The sequence below is a fragment of the Microcaecilia unicolor genome, chromosome 5, assembly GCF_901765095.1.
Source record: "Microcaecilia unicolor chromosome 5, aMicUni1.1, whole genome shotgun sequence".
Taxonomy (NCBI): Eukaryota; Metazoa; Chordata; class Amphibia; order Gymnophiona; family Siphonopidae; genus Microcaecilia; species Microcaecilia unicolor.
Genome location: NC_044035.1, coordinates 105905624 through 105927202, shown reverse-complemented (window position 1 = coordinate 105927202; position 21579 = coordinate 105905624). Strand labels below are relative to the sequence as shown.

Genomic DNA, 21579 nt, shown 5'->3' with positions numbered 1-21579 from the left:
ATGTAAGTGGTCTCCTTTTTATAAGACTATAAATATATTTGACTAGCTTTTGGGAGCTCTCCTTCCCCCGCCCCCTCCCCCCCCCCCCAAAAAAAGTCTAGTGTTTTAAAGGTACAAAAAATTTACATGAAAACTAAAAAAAAAAAATTATGATTATGTAATTGAAAGTATTTACAGGCCAGTCACACAAATGGAAATATGTGCAACCCCAACATTCATGCTGTTTGTGGAAAAGGCTTCTTTCCACTTGAACTATTTATTTATTTGGTTCTTACATCCCACATTATCCAAGAACAATTTTAGCTCAGTGTGGCTTATATAAATTACAAAAGCTGACTACATCGAATGAGATTTGAAGATTACAAAGCTTTACAACTAGTGTAGTAGTATGTTGGTCAATGGAAATACTGTACTGAAATTAATTAGTATTTTGAGATAAAAACTTTATGAACAGGAAACTATATGGCAGTGATAGGAATAAAAAGAGATCTTGGTTGAACCTTGTGTATGCTAAGTAGAATGAAATATAACATATACTAATGTGCACTATTGATTAGCGTACGCTAAATGATAAGCTTCTTATTTAGCGCATGCTAATCGTTAGCACGTGCTAAATCTGTTAGTGTTCCTTAGTAAAAGGACCTCATAGTAAGTTGTTAGTAGATAAGAATTGTACACCTGTTATTGCTTTTGCTTTGTTCATCTTTTTGATAACTAATGGTATTCAGATAAAATGGTGCATTAGTAATGCTGTTCCTGTATTGAGTGCTTCATATGATCTGTAAATGTTTAATTTTTCTTCTAGAGTTTTCTTGGAGGCTTCTTTGGTCCTGTTTGTGAGATTGATGTTCTTTTGAATGATGCAGAAACGAGGAAAATGGCAGAAATCAAAACTGAAGATGGCAAAGTAGAAAAACATTTTTTATTCTATGATGGAGAATCAGTTGCAGGAAAGGTAAAAACAATTTTGGGAGGAGTAGTGGCTCTTATTCAACTGTATTTTTAAACTAATGCATTTACTTCACTTATTTCCTATATACTGCTCTCCCAGTACAAATGCCAGTGTGGTTTACAATAAAAATATAAAACAATTTAAATTGAACATAAAACCCCAGAAAGTATTTTCCCAAATAAAAACTCCTAAATATGCTAGATCATTTTCAACTTCCAGTTTCAGAGACTACACTTCTCTCTCCTACCTCCAGAAAATTTAATAAATCCACTCACCCGTATCAATAAGATTATTCACTCCCCCCTAACCATATCTTTAATAATTTCTGAAATTTCAAATAGTTCTCTTCCATACATAATTCCAGTCCTTTCAGTGAGAAAGTTCTGTCTCCAATGTTGTCTTTTTCACCTTGGATACAGAAAGGATAACCAGCAGATAGCATTTGATTGCCCAAAGTATCTGGTTGGGACCATCTCCACATAATAATCCACAGGAAGCCATTGTTCAACATGAAGAAGTGGGATAACGTGATCGTACTTTTGATGTAGTGAAGAAATTTCACTGTAGTATTCTGAATATTCTGTAGGTGCTTTAATGAAATTAAGAACTTCAAACTTTTATGTGCACCTTAACTGGTAACTAGGAAATTCAGTAGTAATTGAGTGTGTTTCTTCCCAGTAATTAGTCTGGTAGCCATATTTTGGACTACTTGCAGCTGCTAAACTGTCTCCCTCAGTAAGCCTATATGAAAGCTTATTACAGTAATCCAGAGATGCACTCACATATCATTGATCACTACCATACCTTCTACCTATAATACCAGTTTATCCAAGCAGTTAATCCCTTCTCTAGTACATCCAACCTTATTAGGCTCATCAGCGTTTAAAAAGCCTATTAATCCCATGTAGCGTATAAGTCCTCTAGTGGATATAGGAAAATGTTAAATAAAAAAGGGATGACTCCTGGGGTGCACCACATTTGGATGTATGTGGCAAAGAGAATGTTCACCTCATATTAACCAAAAATTGCCTCTCTGTCAAAAAAAGGATTTAATTGACTGAAAAGGTATACCTGAAATTCCAGATTTCTCACATTATTTCAGGAGCAGCACATGATAGGGAGGCAAGATGTTAACTCAGTCATTTCCTGGTAAAGTTGCAGATTTGGAAGTTAAGCACAGCATTTGGAGTCCTTTGAGTGATAACTAAATCTGATATTGTTAAAATTCAGGAGGGACAAGGTGCTTTAATTAAGGAGAATTTATTATTGCAGAGGAAAATGGAAAACCTGGAAAATCATCAAAGATTGACGACAACACGATTTAAAAATGTTCCTAAATTACCAGCAGTCTCCTCTCATTACTTTTAAAAGGTATCTGTCAGAAATTTTGAAAATACCAGAACAATCATATCCTCCGGTTTCCAGAATTTATTATTTGTTGCCTTATACTAAGAAATTGTTGGATCAACCATTAACGGTGGGTTCTGAAGTACCATTTGATGAATTAAACCTGACTCAGACGATTGGAGTTCAAACTGCTACTTTAATTGTAGATTTTGTTTTACAACCAGATCGAGATTAGATTTTAAGAATGGTTTTTTTGCCATAAACGAGAACTATTTTTGAATTATAGAATTAGTTTTTCCTGATATATCTAGACAAACTCAACAAAGGTGTCAGTCCTTTTCGAAAATGCGTCCACGTGTTCAACAGTTAGGGGGCCTTCTGGTTCAATTTTCCTTGTAAATGTATGATTAAACTAGTCAGCTAAATTATGTTTTCTTTGAACTGGTTCATTTAACAACTTTCTTGAACTACAAATGGGTTTTGACTCCTTCATTGTCGGCTCCTGTAACTTCAACTCCGTAATGTGTAATTAGTTTGGAATTGTTCTTCCACTTTTTTTTCCGTTTAATTCTTTTGAATTGTGCTTTGACTCCCTTTGTTACTTGTGGACTTGAGATACAGTTATCACTTATGTTGAATTTATCATTCTTTGTTTTTCTTTGGTTTATATAAAAAGGGTTAAGATGGTTCATACAGTATTTTCCTAGGATTAATGTAACTCTTAATTGTGATATTGTTTCTTTTCTGTTCAAGAGTTTTCTTGTAATATTATTGAAAATTCCTTAAAATAAAAAGGGGGGGAACCCACTTGACATATGAAATAGTGCTAAACATACCACTTGACCTATATCCACAATTTGTAAAACACTTTTAATGCTAGCAGCACAGTCTCTGTACTTCACCCAGATCTAAATCCTGCCTGGCACTGATCAAAACCCCTACTTATTTCAAAAAATATCTGTAATTGACCTTCAGCCACCTTCTTTGTAATCTAAGGTAAATTAGATTGTTCAGTAGGTGGAACCCAAACTAGGTTCCAAATTACTCTTTAATAAGGATTTAGGGGGGTCTCTTACTGAGCTGCGGTCGTGTTTTTAGCTGGCGGTAAACGCCAAGATGCCCATAGGAATTTAGTGGGCGTTTTGGTGTTTTACCGCCAGCTGATTTCTATCGCAAGCTAAAAATCGTACCATGGCTTAGTAAAAGACCCCCCTTCATACTCCAGAGGCAATAAACTGGAGATTAACACTGGAATGAATATCTGCTTACTTAAGGTTTTGTGCTTCTCTCATCGAGGTAAGCTTTAAATGCATTCCTGCTAGCACCTTATGACCATTCTAGTGTTCATGCTCAGTCCATAGCTGTATTTAGATCACATGGTACTGCTTTGCTGTTGGTATGTATCCATGTACACAGATGACCCAGACATTTAGGGAATTAGTCTAGCTCCAAAACCTAATAAATTGAGAATGGTAGATAGCTATGTTGTGTGGTTGGAAAATAACCAAAAAGTTCAGAGTTCAACCCTTTTCTATTTGCCTAACATCTCTTTGGTAGTCCAGAGATGTTTAAAAAAAACACATCTGTAACTAATTCTACAGCATAATAAATAAATTCCTGTGTTTATAAATGCAGTGATGCTTGGATGTATTTGCTCTGCCTTAGAATCTATTTCAGGTTCTCAGCAGCCATAGCCACTTTTTTTTCTTAACCTTGCTCATAACATTTGTGTCTACTTATTAAACAGTAATCTTTTGGCAAACAATCCATAATTTTTCACATGAATCCATTTTTTGTCAATTTGGTGTAATTTAAGGTTAGGGGACAGCAATCTCCCCCCCCCCCCCCCCCCCCCCCGGACACTGTCAGTAATGGACAACATCTACTTCCAAGCTGTTGGAATTCAAATCATGGAGGGGAGAGAGAGGTGAGAGAGACTTATTGGCAATTGGAGTGGGAGAATTTGGTTGGCAAGGCAGGATTAAAGGGGTCTTGTTCAGTAAAGTAACTGCCTAGCAAGAACTGGCCCTACAGTCTATAGTTAAATCTTGATTTTGGATTCCAGAAGTTGACCAAGTCAAAGAATGGAGGCAAACAGTCAGTTCTGTTTTGTTTTGCCTCCCAATGAACATTGTAAATGTAAAAATAGTAAGAATTCAGAAAAGCTTTGGATATAAATACAAGATCCTTAGAAAAAGATAACTGGAGTATATGGCAATACAATAGGAATTTTAAATCGGTTTGTTTAGATGGCTCTGTGAGGATAGAGAGGCTAGTGGCATGTGCTGTCTTGCACTCTTGCCTCTTCCCCTATCTCCTACTACTCCTCTGTGAGTTCTTTCTGTGGGGCCTGTCTAGTGGGGGTAAAAAAAATTACAATTTCAGTAGTAGAGTTAACAAGAGGGTGGTCCCTAGGATATAACTCTTTCAACAGTGGTCCCAACCCTATTCCAAATAGTAGCTCTGCCTTGAAGCTCACTATTCCTTCTGGTGACCTGAGACAGCTCTGCCCCCTCGCTTCTTATAATGGCAGCTTAGCACCACATCAGCAAAATGGCCTTGTATGACACCTTTAGCACATATGGGGACTGCTTACTCTGGTATAGTCTTTTCCTTTTATTTATTGGGATTTAACTGCCTTTTTAAAGAAATTCACCTAGGGTGATTTGGTGTCTTGCTTTTGGAATAAAAAAAGTCTGAAAGATCTCTAGAGGATTCATGGATATATCTGCATAATGCAATTTACATCTCCTATATTACTTTTTCTAAGGAAAATTGACACTATCCTACTTGGTTTTTCAGCATAGTAATGTTTGTATCTGTCTTAGTCAGATTAGTGTCCAACAAATTTCTGTTCTAAATGAAATGGCATGCACACATGTTGTAAGATATGTATTTTTGCACAGCCTGGGTTGAAGCAGCAATATTTTTAGCATTGCAGGCCCTTTCTTTCATAAAGGTCGCTTCTATATGAGCCAGTTGTTTTTGATTGTGTATTTAATTTTGTGAACCACCTAGCTTTGTAGGTGCATCATAGTTACAGTTCTGTGCAAAACTTTAAGCACCCTGGTCAAACTATATGTTTCAATGAATCCCTAAGTGAAAGAAACTGAGACAACCTCTGCATGGAATGTACGTATATACTGAACTATATGCTGAGATTTTGGGGCCTAAAAATGACCTAAAAATTGTGATCTCGGCTTATAGTCAAGTCAGCATATATATCTGTACTGCATGGAATGTACGTATATACTGAACTATATGCTGAGATTTTTGGGCCTAAAAATAACCTAAAAATTGTGATCTCAGCTTATAGTCAAGTCAGCATATATATCTGTACTGCATGGAATGTACGTATATACTGAACTATATGCTGAGATTTTTGGGCCTAAAAATAACCTAAAAATTGTGATCTCAGCTTATAGTCAAGTCAGCATATATATCTGTACTTCCTCTTTCTCTCCCTCCCCCCACCCCCCAGTGATGATCAGGATTTCTTACTAGTGCTGTCCGATTCAGCTAAAACATTTTCGATTCGGTACAATTCGATTCTTTCAAAAAAATTTGGTTTTTCTATTTGATTTGATTTACCTAGATTAAAATATTTGCATGTGGGCTTCACTATTTCATCACAAAGGGTAAAAAGAAAAAAAAAACAGGCAGCAGCAGCAACTGAAGAACAGTGAAGAAAAATGGGCACATACTATAGAATTTATAATTGCTGTTTCTACCAGCTACAATAATTGTAAAGCTGTTTTAGTGATATTCAGTTATTTCTTTTCTCCACCTTTTAAGGCATTGCCTATCCAACTGAAACAGCTTTAGACTTGTTACATTCATGTTCATCTCACTTCCATCTCCATCTGTATCCAGCATTTCTCCTCTCTCCCCTCCCCTCCATCCATGTTCATCTCCTTCCTCTGTCTTCCCTCCCCTCCATCCACGTCCAGCATTTCTCTCCTTCCCTCCCTTCCCATCCATGTTCAGTGATTCTCCTCTCTCCCCTCCCCTCCATGTGCGTCTCCTTCCTGTCTTCCCTCCCCTCCATCCATGCCCAGAATGTCTCCTTCCCTCCCCTGTATCCATGTCCAGCAACTGTCCTCTCTCCCCTGCCCTCCCCTCCATCCATCCATGTTCAGCAACTCTCCTCCATCCATCCATGTTCAGCAACTCTCCTCTCTCCTCCCCTCCATCCATCCATGTTCAGCAACTCTCCTCTCTCCTCCCCTTCATCTATCCATGTTCAGCAACTCTCCTCTCTCCTCCCCTCCATCCATCCATGTTCAGCAACTCGCCTCCCCTCCATCCATCCATCCATGTTCAGCAACTCGCCTCCCCTCCATCCATCCATCCATGTTCAGCAACTCGCCTCTCGCCTCCCCTCCATCCATGTTCAGCAACTCTCCTCTCGCCTCCCCTCCATCCATGCCCAGCAACTCTCCTCTCGCCTCCCCTCCATCCATGCCCAGCAACTCTCCTCTCGCCTCCCCTCCATCCATGCCCAGCAACTCTCCTCTCGCCTCCCCTCCATCCATGCCCAGCAACTCTCCTCTCGCCTCCCCTCCATCCATGCCCAGCAACTCTCCTCTCGCCTCCCCTCCATCCATGGCCAGCAACTCTCCTCTCGCCTCCCCTCCATCCATGGCCAGCAACTCGCCTTCCCTCCATCCATGCCCAGCGATTTCTCCTTCCCTCTTCTCCCCCAATATCCCCCTTTTCGTTCCTGCCGCCCTGCAGGGTTTAAATCTTTTATTTTACCTCAAGTCGCAGCGGTGGCAGTGAAACCAGCAGGCTCATCTGTAGCCTTCCCTTTCCTCGCAGTATCCCTCCTTCTGAGGTAATTTCCTCTTTCCATGAGGGTGAGACACTGAGAGGGAAGGTTAGAGACGAGCCTGCTGGTTTCACTGCTGCCCCTGCGACTTGAGGTAAAATACAAGATTTAACCCCCCCCCCCCCCCCAAGGATGGCAGGAATGAAAGGACTGCGACAGCGGCTTGGGTGACAGTGGGAGGGAGGTGGGGAAATCCTGAATTGGGACTCCTGATTTTTTTTTCCCCCAAAACGGGTCGATTCGAATCGTGAATTGGACAGCACTACTTCTTACCGCTACTTGGGCAGTGCAGGGGGAGGTCCAATAAGTTTTCCAGGTGCCTCTATCACTCCCTTCTCCTGCCCCCCCCCCCCCCCCCCCCCCCCCCCCCGTAGTAAACTGCATGTCTTTCTCTTCTCTCCACCACCCCCTGTGGTGACTGGCATTTATTCTTACTGGTTTAAAAAAAACAAAAAACTTTTTCGTATTCTTTGAGGAAGGAGCATTAGTTGGGAGCGGGGTGCCTCTATTTGACACTTTTTATTAATATTTTAAGATTGAGAATTCTCTAGTACTTCAAAAGAGGTTTTGGATTTTGAGCTTATCACAGATATCTGCGTGTGTATTGGAAAGGATAGTTAAGTATATAATTAGGGCTTCTGATTTTAACTTTTAACTAATAAAAGGCCCCTGGCACATTTTCATTGGATAAACACTGGACAAACTACCATTTCTAATACTCTCTCACCCCTCCCTACTTTCTTTGTATTCTCTGCTCAGTTTTTGTGTCTTTTCTGTGTTGTAGACTTTAAAATTAACACACATGCATATCGGATTCCACTGGAAAAGACTCCTAGCAATAGTACTTGTAAGCAAAAAAAAGGGGGGGTTTTCATGCCACATTTATAATTTGATAAATACCTAAGAATAGAAGCCCTCAGTATAATTTATATACTAGTAAGTTCTGGCTGGGGGCAGAAGGAAAGAAGGCAGGTCACATGCAAAGCAGTTGGTAGATGGACCTTGCTTTTTTCTCGGCAGTATGCACTGGCTGTCTCATGCTTTGTCCCTTTAACCAGTACCCTTCCCCCTTTTCTCCTTCAGATATCACTTAAATACAATGAACTCTATCAGACAGCTAGATGTAGTCACATGCACCTCATCCCTACTGTTCAAAAGCATAATACAGATTTCTTGCCCCCACACAACCTCATGTTGTCTGCTACTGTGGTAATCTTTGTAGACTGGCTCATCACAATCTCTCAAATTTCTATCCTTAGCTTATATTTGAGTAAACCATTCCCTCCCTTTTTTTTTTGGCAGGAGGGGGGACAGGACAGGTTGCCTCTGCTTATATTTGGATGGGCTTTTATTCTAGTATGTATGGTAACTAAATATGACATCTTTCTCCACAATTACTATTTATTTTCAGGCTTTTACAGATTCAAAATATGGTGAAGTTCAAAACTTTGTACTTAAACTTATCTCCAACAGTACTTTGTAACGTTGTCTTTGGTAGAAATAGCTTCCAAACATGCTATAATCTAGTCTTACATTTAGAATTGTTTTTCTCACTTTTTATAGAATTGTCAAGTTCAGAAATATTCTTAGGTATCTGCATGCTTAGTTGATTCATATATTTGATATCTTGTTTTACCAGCAAGGCAATTAAGGAGCTTGTTGATGGGGAACGTGGAACATAAAAATTCAAATAATTTACAAGTTTCATAGTGAAACATTGATGTGACTACAACATGTAAACAAAGCAAATAATACATTTTCAAAAAAGGCAGACTAATAAGTGGGAGGCACATAATATAAACTACTACTAAGCCAACAGGCTATAGCCCTGCCAGAAGGGAACACTGGTAAGACGGATGATTCACAGAGAATGGAGCTAAAAAATTCACTACTGTGTGGGAATACCAAGGTACAGGAAAGATGTACTAGCCAGCTGAGAACAGCTCCATTGTTCTACTGTGCCCATCAGAAGCCCTGGTAAAGAAGTAGGTTTTAAGTCCCTCCTTATATTTGTGATAGGAAGACTCCACTTGATAACTGGACAAGGAGTTCCAAAGTAGTGGGGCATGTAGATTGAAGTTGAGAATGGGGAAACTAAAGTGATATGAAGAATTATCAGTTTGGTCGGGAAGATAGAAATATAAGGTGATTTGCCAGGTAGTCCAGCATAAAAGACTTAGTGGGCTAGCAGAACAATTTTTGAAGTGGGTCTGGAACGCCACAAAGAGCCAGTGTCTGGCAAGGAGAAGTGGGGTAATGTGATCATACTTTTGATGCAGAGTGAAGAAAACAACAAAATATTCAGATTGGGTCTGCCTGGTTTAGCTTTATTCTCTCTATTGGGGAATAAAAGTAATTGAATCTTCAGTTGAATGCTCATAACAGTAAATTCTTCCCAAGTAGAAAAGGTTTTGTTTAATGCTGAATTAAATTTTTAAAAAGTTTGTATTCTAGGGAATACCCATCCATATTAAGACTGTACAAATTGATGAAAACGCATGTTATTGTTAGATTCTATACCGTTATGTACGGAGGTATCATCACCCTTTTTCAAACCAAGTCTACTCAACCTCTGCCTTTTTTATGCATGATTTGACTTAGTGAATATAGAAGAGTGCAAACACTTTTGCATCTGCTAGTTGATTCAATGTTAACAACTTAAAAAAAAGCAATAAAACCCCAAACGTTTAACTAGACCATTAATTAGGTAGTAACAATTCCACAGTTGAATTGTTACTCCCCATCCTACTTTTCTCTCAGCTTGTAATTGCTGTTCTGTCTACTCACTGCCTGAGCTTTTCAATGGGAAGATAATTTATTCTTACAAAGCAGGGGGAAAACTATAAAAACAAATCTCCTAAACATGTCCAGCATTATTAAGAATTGGAAGTTACATGGAACTGTTGACATCAAGGCAAGATTTGGAAGATGCAAGAAAAATCTGATGCTTCTGTCCATAAACTGATCAGACTTGTAGAAAAGGAACCCGGAGATTACTGCAAATGAGATTTCGAAAGGTTTAGCTGACATTTGAAGTTATTGTCCACAGGTCCATAGTGTAGTGTTGCCTTCACAATGATCTGCATGGGAAAGTTATCAGAAGGATTCTTTCACAAATGTTTATTGCGTAAAGTAGGAAATGAAAACCTTGGTAAGTTTGAAAACTTTTTGGAACAAAGTACTCTGGACTGACGAAACAAAAGCTGGACTGGTGAACTAAAACCACAAAAAATATGTTGGGGGGGGGGGGTGGAGGAAGGCGTGAAGCTTTTGAAGAAATGAACACCATGCTAACTGTTAAGTACAGGGATGGATCTGTGATACTTTAAGTTGCATGGCAGCCACTGGCACAGTAAGTATTGTGTTCAATAAATATCTATATATTTTAGAAGCTAGTGTCCCACAGCTAGTGAAGAAATTGAAATTAAAAATATTTTTCAGCAAAACAGCAATTGGAAACATACCTCATACCAACAAGTTAAGTACTTTAAAGAAATATGAAGATTTTGGGATGGTCTTCAGAGTCCCCAGACTCAAATTCTTGAAAATCTGTGGGGGAGATCTCTTAGAAAACCAGCCAAATATATGGTTCTCTTAATCACAGGTTGTCCCTCACTTGCTGGAATCCAAAGTGCTAGGCTATTACTTTGACTCTAGACTGTTATTGGATGATCAGAAGTTGCTTTATTCTGAGGCAAATTAAGGTTGAATAGCCCTTTTCTAATTAGCAGGTGCGAGAAATGTGGCATATATGGTCAGCCGGCTGAATTGTGACAATTTCCTTGATTGTGGCCTGAAACTCACTTCTTTTGAAGTACCTAGAATGGTGAAATTGCCTTAACCTGATAATTTCCTTTCGTTTAGTTGGCTGCACCGTTCTGAACAGTTGGATGTTATCTCCTCCTACTAGCAGATGGAGGTAGAGAAAAAAACTAGTTTTTCTAGTGAAGCCACCAGTATAACCTGCTGATGCTCAGGGAAGTTTCCAGTATGCATCTGCCAAAGCAGCAGAAAGTATCTTTATAATGCACACCCATGCCCCATCAACCACTGCATCTGCAGTGAAAATCAAGCGAGTATAACACCAGAGTGGTACTCGCTACCCTGCATCTCCAAAAATTGTTATGGTTTATTAACCAGGTGCTGGGACTACTGAACCAAGCTCCTGCAAAAAGGACAGGTTTATTCTGACCCCTAAATCCCTTACTTCTCAAATTGACTGGCTTAGGTGCTGGGACTACTGAACCAAGCTCCTGCAAAAAGGACAGGTTTATTCTGACCCCTAAATCCCTTACTTCTCAAATTGACTGGCTTAGGTGCTGGGACTACTGAACCAAGCTCCTGCAAGAAGGACAGGTTTATTCTGACCCCTAAATCCCTTACTTCTCAAATTGACTGGCTTAGGTGCTGGGACTACTGAACCAAGCTCCTGCAAAAAGGACAGGTTTATTCTGACCCCTAAATCCCTTACTTCTCTAATTGACTGGCTTAGGTGAGAAACTACCTGATATTTTGTCCTAAATTTTTAAGGCTTGTTGCTTAATCAATTTAATTAGCACTGGGAAACCTCTCTTTCTGTCTTTCTTGCTTTCTTTCTGTTCCTGCCAAGCTCTGATAAAGGGGAGGGCATTTTTACATAGCTGAAACTGCTAGAATTATTGGCAATATCTAGATTTATTCAAAAGGAAAGTTATTAATATCTAGGGTAGTTTTAAAAGTTTAATAAACTGTAAGGTCCTTGATCAGACACTACCATTTGGGTCCATTAAGCTGGAGAATTCCCTTGATAGCAGCACTTAACTGACACTTAGAGGCAGATGCAGCAACCAAACGTAAAAAAATCTAAATCGTTAAAGTCCCTAACGATTTTAAAATAACGAAAAATGCACCAAAAAAAAAAGTCACACATGCTGAGATCGGTAGTGAAACGTACAATGTATCAAAGAATCACAATACACATCGTTAATCGGCCCCCAAATCATGCGCAGAGCAGCCAAGCGTTATGTTAGCTGCTCTGCGCATGCCACAAACAGTCAAAACACAGTCAAATCGCAAGCACATGGCTCCCAAATAAAAACAAAAATAAAAAAAAGGGTCGGGAGGGGGCAAGGGCGCTCATCAGGAGCGTCCTGTACAGACGGCCTTGCCCCCCCCCCCCGCTGCTCCCCACTTTCCGCCGCTCCCCCCACCCCGAAAAAGCAAAATTCTAGCAGCCCCTGCCCCCTCCCCACTTTCCGCCGCTCCCCCCACCCCGAAAAAGCAAACTTCTAGAAGCCCCTGCCCCCCTCCCTTCCTCACTACTCTCTCACCTCAGCCCCGCCCCCTTTTGGGGTCGTCGCCGCCATTCCCCTCCTCCATCGGGCCCCCCTTCCTCTTACCGGGCCCGTGCAGCGCCTCTCTCCTCTGTCCGAAGGCGCTGCACGGGCAAGAAGAAAGCTGAATCAGCTGATGCCTGCCTTCGCCTAGCTTCGATAGAGCGTCTTTCTCCTCCTGGGCCCGCCCCTGTCTGACGTCAGTAACCTACGTAGGTTACTGACGTCAGACGGGCGGGCGCAGCAGGAGAAAGACGCGCCATCGCGAAGGCAGGCATCAGCTGATTCAGCTTTCTTCTTGCCCGTGCAGCGCCTTCGGACAGAGGAGAGAGGCGCTGCACGGGCCCGGTAAGAGGAAGGGGGGCCCGATGGAGGAGGGGAATGGCGGCGACGACCCCAAAAGGGGGCGGGGCACGGATGGAGGATGTCGGGAGGCGGAGCTGAGGTGAGAGAGTAGTGAGGAAGGGAGGGGGGCAGGGGCTTCTAGAAGTTTGCTTTTTCGGGGTGGGGGGAGCGGTGGAAAGTGGGGAGCAGCGGGGGGGGGGGGGCAAGGCCGTCCGTACAGGACGCTCCTGATGAGCGCCCTTGCCCCCTCCCGATCCTTTTTTTATTTTTATTTTTTTATGTGTTTTCTGAGGTCCTTTGGACCAATCACAGCGCTTTTAGCTCTGCTAATGCGCTGGGATTGGCTCAAAGTTTGTTTATTTTTTCACTTAACACTTTTTCCTGCCACGGAGCTGTCCTAACGAGAGGTCCAGACCTCTCGTTAGTTTTCCTGCCTTTTTCCTGCGTAAAGGCAATCGGAAAAGGTTAGTGCATGTTGTTTCAATGGGGTTTTCACACTAATTGCTCATCTCCATTCCGTTTTCGTTAGCTGCTACTGTCGTCGGAAAATAGGCTTAAGTGCATGGAAAGGATAGGAAATTCTTCCCTGAGGGCTCATTTAACGATGAAAAACGTTTAGTGCATCTACCTCTTAGGGACTTAAGCACCCCCACAGCTGGGGGCAAGCAGGGTTGGCCTCAAACTAAAGGACATACTACTTTTACTTCTAACTTCCAGGTGCTGGGACTACTGAACCAAGCTCCTGCAAAAAGGACAGGTTTATTCTGACCCCTAAATCCCTTACTTCTCAAATTGACTGGCTTAGGTGAGAAACTACCTGATATTTTGTCCTAAATTTTTAAGGCTTGTTGAAACTGAAAGAAGCCAAGAGAGAGGTACGTCTGGCGAAGGCGCAAGCGGAAGAACAAATGGCTAGAAATGTACGGAGGGGAGACAAAAACTTCTTCAGGTATATTAGAGAAAGGAGAAAGACTAAAAAGGGGATAGTGAGACTAAAAGATACAGCAAAACGCTATGTAGAAAATGATGAAGAAAAAGCCAATTTGCTTAATAGATACTTTTGTTCTGTTTTTACTGAAGAAAATCCTGGGGAAGGACCAAGAGGGACTGGCAAAAGTACACCTGAAAACGAAGTGGATAGAGCACCGTTCACGGAAGAGAGTGTATATGAACAACTTGGAAAGCTAAAGGTGGACAAAGCCATGGGGCCGGACAGGATCCACCCCAGAATACTGAGGGAACTCAGAGAGGTTCTGGCGGGTCCTCTTAAAGATTTGTTTAATAAATCCTTGGAGACGGGAGAGGTTCCGAGGGATTGGAGAATGGCGGAGGTGGTCCCTCTTCACAAAAGTGGGGATAGGGAAGAAGCTGGAAACTACAGGCCGGTAAGCCTCACTTCGGTTATTGGAAAAGTAATGGAAGCCATGCTGAAGGAAAGGATAGTGAATTTCCTGGAAGCCAATAAGTTGCAAGATCCGAGACAACATGGTTTCACCAAAGGGAAGTCGTGCCAAACGAATCTCATTGAATTCTTTGACTGGGTGACGGGAGAATTAAATCAAGGATGTGCTATGGACGTCATCTACTTAGATTTCAGCAAGGCTTTTGACACGGTTCCCCACAGGAGGCTCTTGAATAAACTAGAAGGGCTGAAGATAGGACCCGAAGTGGTGAACTGGATTAGGAACTGGTTGACGGACAGACGCCAGAGGGTGGTGGTGAATGGAGTTCGCTCGGAGGAGGGAAAGGTGAGTAGTGGAGTGCCTCAGGGATCGGTGCTGGGGCCCATTCTGTTCAATATATTTGTGAGTGACATTGCCGAAGGGTTACAAGGTAAAGTTTGCCTTTTTGCGGATGACACCAAGATTTGCAACAGAGTGGACACCCCGGAGGGAGTGGAAAACATGAAAAAAGATCTGAAGAAGCTGGAAAAATGGTCTAACGTTTGGCAATTAAAATTCAATGCGAAGAAATGCAAAGTGATGCACTTAGGGAGTAGAAATCCAAGGGAGGCGTATGTGTTAGGTGGGGAGAGCCTGATAGACACGGATGGGGAGAGGGATCTTGGGGTGATAGTATCTGAGGACCTAAAGGCGATGAAACAGTGCGACAAGGCGGTGGCCGTAGCGAGAAGGTTGCTAGGCTGTATAGAGAGAGGTGTGACCAGCAGAAAAAAGGAGGTTTTAATGCCCCTGTATAAGACGTTGGTGAAGCCCCACCTGGAGTATTGTGTTCAGTTTTGGAGGCCGTACCTTGCGAAGGATGTTAAAAAAAAATGGAAGCGGTACAAAGAAAAGCTACGAGGATGGTATGGGAGTTGCGTTCCAAGACGTATGAAGAGAGACTTGCTGACCTGAACATGTATACTCTGGAGGTAAGGAGGAACAGGGGTGATATGATACAGACGTTCAAATATTTGAAAGGTATTAATCCGCAAACGAATCTTTTCTGGAGATGGGAAGGCGGTAGAACGAGAGGACATGAAATGAGATTGAAGGGGGGCAGACTCAGGAAAGATGTCAGGAAGTATTTCTTCACGGAGAGGGTGGTGAACGCTTGGAATGCCCTCCCGCGGGAGGTGGTGGAGATGAAAACGGTAACGGAATTCAAGCATGCGTGGGACAGGCATAAAGGAATCCTGTGCAGAAGGAATGGATCCACAGAAGCTTAGCTGAAATTGGGTGGCGGGGGGAAGAGGGGTTGGTGGTTGAGAGGCTAGGATGGGGGAGGGCAGACTTATATGGGGTCTGTGCCGGAGCCGGTGATGGGAGGCGGGAAATACTGCTGCACAGACTTATACGGTCTGTGCCCTGAAAAAGACAGGTACAAATCAAGGTAAGGTATACACATATGAGTTTATCGTGGGCAGACTAGATGGACCGTGCAGGTCTTTTTCTGCCGTCATCTACTATGTTACTATGTTAATATACCACTCTTCCTGGAAGATACAGCAATAGTTTTGAGGCACATAGATCTGCATTTGTGCATAGTTTCTGTTCATAAAGCAGATGACATCGTTCTAACAGCAGCTTATTACAAGCTGAGGTAGCTTAAAATTAAAAAGCTAGAAGTGCTTTGCATGATTTTCTTTAAAGAAAATATATTTTTGTTTTTATATTTCTGAGATTGTTGGGTTATATTACTGCTTTTTAAAAGAAACTTAAAATGCTCTTGAGGATTTTTTTTCTTCCTAACTCAAAAGGAGGAGGTTAATCTCTCTCCTCTCCAGTCTGTCCAAAATTCTGCAGCACGACTTATTTTCCACCAAAATCGTTATACCCACACTAGCCCACTCCTCAAGTCACTTCAGTGGCTCCCTGTCCGCTTCCACATACAGTTCAAACTTCTCTTACTGACCTTTAAATGCATCCATTCTGCAGCCCCCCCATTACCTCTCCACTCTCATCTCTCCCTACATTCCTCCCTGTGAACTCCGCTCACTGGACAAATCTCTCTTGTCGTCCCCCTTCTCCTCCACTGCTAACTCCAGACTTTGTTCCTTTTCCCTTGTGGCACCTTATGTCTGGAATAGACTTCCTGAGCCTGAACGTCTAGCTCCATTCCATCTCTACCTGTTTTCAAATCTATGTTGAAAACCCACCTTTTCACCACTGCTTTTGGCTCCTAGCCACTACTCAATTGCCCTCCCCTTGTTCCTTTCTCACCCAGTACTTCCCTCGCCCTTAATTGTCTTGTCTGTATTTTTTAGATTGTAAGCTCTATTGAGCAGGGACTGTCTCTCTGTGTCAGGTGTTCAGCGCTGCGTGCATCTGATAGTGCTATACAAATGCTAATAATAATAATTCACAGCACTTCAAAGTATAAATTCCCTCCCCACTCCAACAACCCCCTACATCATCTTCCAGTCTCTCTATGTAGACCTACTCACCACTTAGCAACTTGTATGGGATAGAATTGTTTGGCATTGGTTGGAAGGCAAAGGTCAAAAGACTCATCTGTGACTATCCGTTGTTCATATGCTATATATTGTCCTCAGAATCTCTAGTTTTTTCGTTGTTTTCCTTTCAATGTTTCTATATTCTTTTCCATTGATTTATTCCTTAACGATTCTTTGATTTGATTGATTTGTTTTGTATAACTCTTCACAATGTAATCCATAACCGAATTGGAACAAAATGTAATTTCCATTATGCATAATGTATTGTAAGCCACTTTGAGCCCGCAAAAAGGTGGGAAAATGTGGGATACAAATGCAAATAAATAAATAAACAAGACTTGAGCAAACTTTAGGAGGTCTTGTTTAGTAAGTAATACCTAATGACATCTTTGAGAATCCTTTAAAGGGGCCCAATCCATTCTATACATTAAAAAAAATTAATACAAAAGCGCATTTTAATTTGAAGAGAGAAGACTAAACTACTCTATACTCTATCCTCAATAACAGATGAGCAAGCAAACGGGACTTACGCACAGGGAGTCAGTGTGTGAAGGGTTAGATCTCACAGAAAAGGTTAGTTAATTTATAGTTCCTTGAGAGCTGAGATAAAAGTAGGGACTTTTTTAAAACTTCTGCCAGAGCCCTGAATAGCAGGAGGATAGCTGAGAAACATGTCACCACTGTCACTGCTTGCTTGTGCCTCTGTTCAGACAGGTATCCTGGTTGACTGTATAGAGCACATTGAATGTGAAAGATGTTTGCAAGTTGATCCACTCGGAAAATGCGTGGCAGAAATGAAAGAAGAGGTATCACGGCTGAGAAGCATCTGTGTTAATGAGAACTTGATGAAATGCTTTTTGAGGTATATAATATCTCCAGTAGAGGGAAGACAAATATGAACTATGAGAAAACACATCGCCACCCTGATATTACCTTCACTTGAACTGTTGAACCAGAGTGCGGCCATGAAAGTGGAAGGGGTGAAACCCAGAATGAGGAGGAACCAAAACTTGTAAACCTCAAAGCTGCAAGATGAGCAGCCACTGTATCAAGTGATTACTGATCCCTTTGAGAGGGTTATGGAGGCATCCATCTGATAACAAGACATGCTCCAGGAGACGTGCTGTCTGCTGGGTTCCAAGACTGAGGACTTGTCAAAGAGTCTTCAGACCTACTGAATATTATTTAATGCTGCTCATCCATGTTGGCACAAATGATACTGTTATGTATGTCACAGCATTTCAGGTGACTTTGTAGCTCCGAGTGAGGCTTGCACTGATGTTGGTCTCCTCAGTCCTGCAAGTCAAGGGTAATGGCTTGGGCCAAGAAGATGGTACTCTCAAAATAAATGTGGATAGTGATGACAAAAACATTTTGGCTTTTTGGATGGTGGGATGGTTTTTCCCAGGGCTGCAGAGCAAAGATCATGTATGCCTATTGAAGAAGGGATGAAATGTCTTAGAGCAGACTGGCTTTCCTGCTGAAGATGGCTTTAAGCTAGTATCAAAGGGGGTAAGTAGACAAATACCTCAGGTAAATAAAAAATTTAAATATTTGTATAGAAATTGGGGGGAGGGGGTCTGGAAAGCTATGCACACTTCCCATAAAGTTCTGGATCTAAACATTGTGGTAGAAGAGGCTGACTAGGAATAGTATAACTATATCCATGTAGAAATGGATATAGTTATACTAAGCTATAAGCTGTTCAGGAAAGATGGGATTGAAAGGCAATTTAGTGCTAAATATAATGAACCTGCTTTAAGCAGTACATGTGCAAGAGGGTAGATGGAATGTTTGTCAGGTGTGTGTGATTGCATAGGTAATGAGCAATTAAGTGAGTTGTGTATGAATAAGTGAGTAGCTGGAGGGATGCTTAAGTGTGGAAGCTAGGAATGTGTGCAAGGGAGCAGTTGGGTAAACGGGGATGTGTGTATGTTTGAGAGGGGTGGATCAATTCTTTCTCATCCTGTCAGGTGTGCATGGGATGGGGGTAGTGGGAAACCTGCAGAAGTCCACAGGAGTCCGTGGGGATGGGGAGAAAATCATTACTACCCAGGAACGGATTAGAAGGGGATGGGGGACCAGATTACATCCCCCTTGCATACCTCAACTCGGAAACTTGACACAACACTGAACACTTTAGCTAAAAAAAAAAAAAAAAAAAAGAGGAGTTCTCACAGATGAGTAATTCGATGAAAACTGGTGTATGTGTTCAGCTGTTTTGGCATCAAAGAAGACCACTGATAAACTGGTGCGAATATTGTCAATTTGTTCTGAGCATTTTAGCAGAGTATAATCTCCATTGAGCTGGTCTCATCTGTGGGACTGATAATACAGCTAATATGAAAGCAGCATTTTGAGATGAGGTCTGGATAGGTTGCGCAGGTGGTGACCTCAATCTCTTACTGTCATGCACTCCAGCCATCAAAAACTGAAGTTATCCGAATGACCTCCCCAGTGAGGTAAACAGAGAAAAATGTGGGCAGATAAAAGACCCTATGGCTTATCCAGTCTGCCGATCCATGCCATCTACTCTTCCCTATCACTTCCTTAGAGATGTTATATATACTTGTCCTAAGCTGTCTTGTATTTAGATATTGTTTTTGTTTCTACCACTTCCACCAGAAGGCCTTTCCACGTATTCACCACCTTTTCTGTGAAGACATATTTCCTCAGGTTATGTCTGAGTTTATCTCCTTTCATCTTCATCCTATGCCCTCTCATTCTAGAGCTTCCTTTCAATTGAAAGACTTGCCTCCTGTGTGTTTATGCCACGTAGGTATTTAAATGTCTATCATATCTCTCTCCTGCCTTTCTTCCAAAGTATATATGTTCAGATCTTTGCCTGTCCCCATATCTTTATGACAAAGGCCACTGACCACTTTAGTAGCTGCCCTCTGGACCGCCTCCATCCTGTTAATGTTTTTGAAGGTGCGGTGTCCGGAATTGTACACAATATTCTAAATGACGTCTCACCAGAGTCTTATACAGGTGCATCATCCTTTTGCTGGCAGTGTGTGTTGTAGAAAATACTATGTACTTATATCTGTTCCTCCTAGATTTCCATAGCACTTCCCTGTTTTTTATTTATTTCTTTTCCTAGCTTCTCTTGCACACCTCAAGCCTATTTATGCCTATCTTCAGCTCCCACCTCTCTGTAGCAAACCTCAAATTTTTCTTGTTATTCCTTCTCCCACCGTGGTCTGTGCTTTCCATTCTGTGCTGCTCAGCACAGGATGTCACCAGTATCGCAGTGGGAGGCAAGAAGTACTTCATTAAAGTTCTGCTGCCTCACCTTCTCCTATGATCTTAATGAAGAATCTGTAAGTCATAGGAAAAATGGGGAGAAGCAGCCAGTATTAGCATTTTGTCTGTTCTCAAGGTCTTTCATTTGAATTTCCAGTTGGTGGTGAGTTGGGACTTAGAAATTTTATTCCTGGTGTTACTTGGCTTATAACTTTGTAGCTATAAAAGCTCTGCTGGAATAGATATTTTCTTTGTTAAATCAGGATTTTATTACAGAGCAGTTTTGGAGAGACACAATTTCCAAAAACAATATTATTCATTTGTAAAACTTACTTTGACAGGTGAACATTGTCTTTAAAGTGCCTGGGAAGAGACTAGAACACCAAGGAATTAGAATTGAATTTGTTGGACAAATTGGTGAGTGTAAAAAGGTAAAAAAAATATATCTATATATGTGTGTATATATATATAGGTTTATGCCATTTAGGTGACTATCCAGCTTATTTTCGAAACAGATTGCCAGCCATCTTCCGACATAAATCGGGAGATGGCCGGCCATCTCCTGAACCCAGCCAAATCGGTATAATCGAAAGCCAATTTTGACCGGCGCCAACTGTTTTCCGTCGTGGAGCCGGCAAAACGTCAATACAGGGGGCGGGGATATGAGATAGCCGGCTTCGCCCGATAATGGAAAAAAGATGGCCGGCTTGAACGAGCATTTCGCCGGCTGCACTTGGTCCATTTATTTTTAGGACCAAGTGGCAAAAAAGTGCCCCAATTGACCAGATGGCCACCGGAGGGAATTGGGGATGACCTCCCCTTATCTCCCCAGTGGTCACCAACCCACTGTACCCACATGTAGGTGCCCCCCTTCACCCCTTAGGGTTATGGTAGTGGTGTAGAGTTCTGGGGAGGAGGTTTGGGGGGAGATTTGGGGGGCTCAGCACACAAGGAAAGGGAGGTATGCACCTGGGAGCAATTTTTGAAGTCCACTGCAGTGCCTCCTAGGGTGCCCGGTTGGTGTCCTGGCATGTCAGGGGGGCCAGTGCACTACAAATGCTGGCACCTCCCACGACCAAAAGACTTGCGTTTCGCTGGGTTTGAGATGGCCGAGCCCGGTTTCCATTATGTCCAAAAACCAAACCCGGCGATCTCAACCTTTGACCTAAATGTTGAGATTCAGCTGGCGACAACCGTATTATCGAAGGAAAAGATGGCCGGCCCCGGCTGCATAGGTGGCCAGCCATCTATTTGGCCGGCACCGTTCGATTATGCCCCTCAATGGAACTCATTTTTAAAGCACTTAGACTTATGGAGCTATGGAACTTTGTAAGTCTAAGTACTTTGAAAATACACCTCTGTGTCAAATGAAATTGGTGAATAAGGAAATGCTGAGTCCCTTTAGACTTAATGAAATTGGCAAGATTCTAGACTCAGAGTTAAAGACCTGCTGTCCACTGAAGCTCTAACCTCTTTTGGTGCTTGCTTTATTGCAGTCCTAGGGAGAAGATTTAAATACTTGGAAACTACAGATTCTTTGTCAACAGCCTAATGGGTTTTTTCCGTGTCTTTCAATTACGACACAAGTTTCTCAATGATAGTGCATTAATTTAATTTCTGAACTTCCACATTCCAGGCAATATTACTG

General features: G+C 41.8%; 1 protein-coding gene across 1 annotated transcript in view; it reads left to right on the top strand.

The window, feature by feature from the left end:
- The window catches only part of VPS26A (VPS26, retromer complex component A), an 83597-nt gene that overhangs the window by 1744 nt on the left and 60274 nt on the right, over positions 1-21579 (top strand). The window contains exons 2-3 of the mRNA XM_030203152.1: positions 806-955; positions 20273-20348. Of these exons, the coding sequence (XP_030059012.1) occupies positions 806-955; positions 20273-20348 (226 nt within the window). The remainder of the gene's footprint in view (positions 1-805; positions 956-20272; positions 20349-21579) is intronic.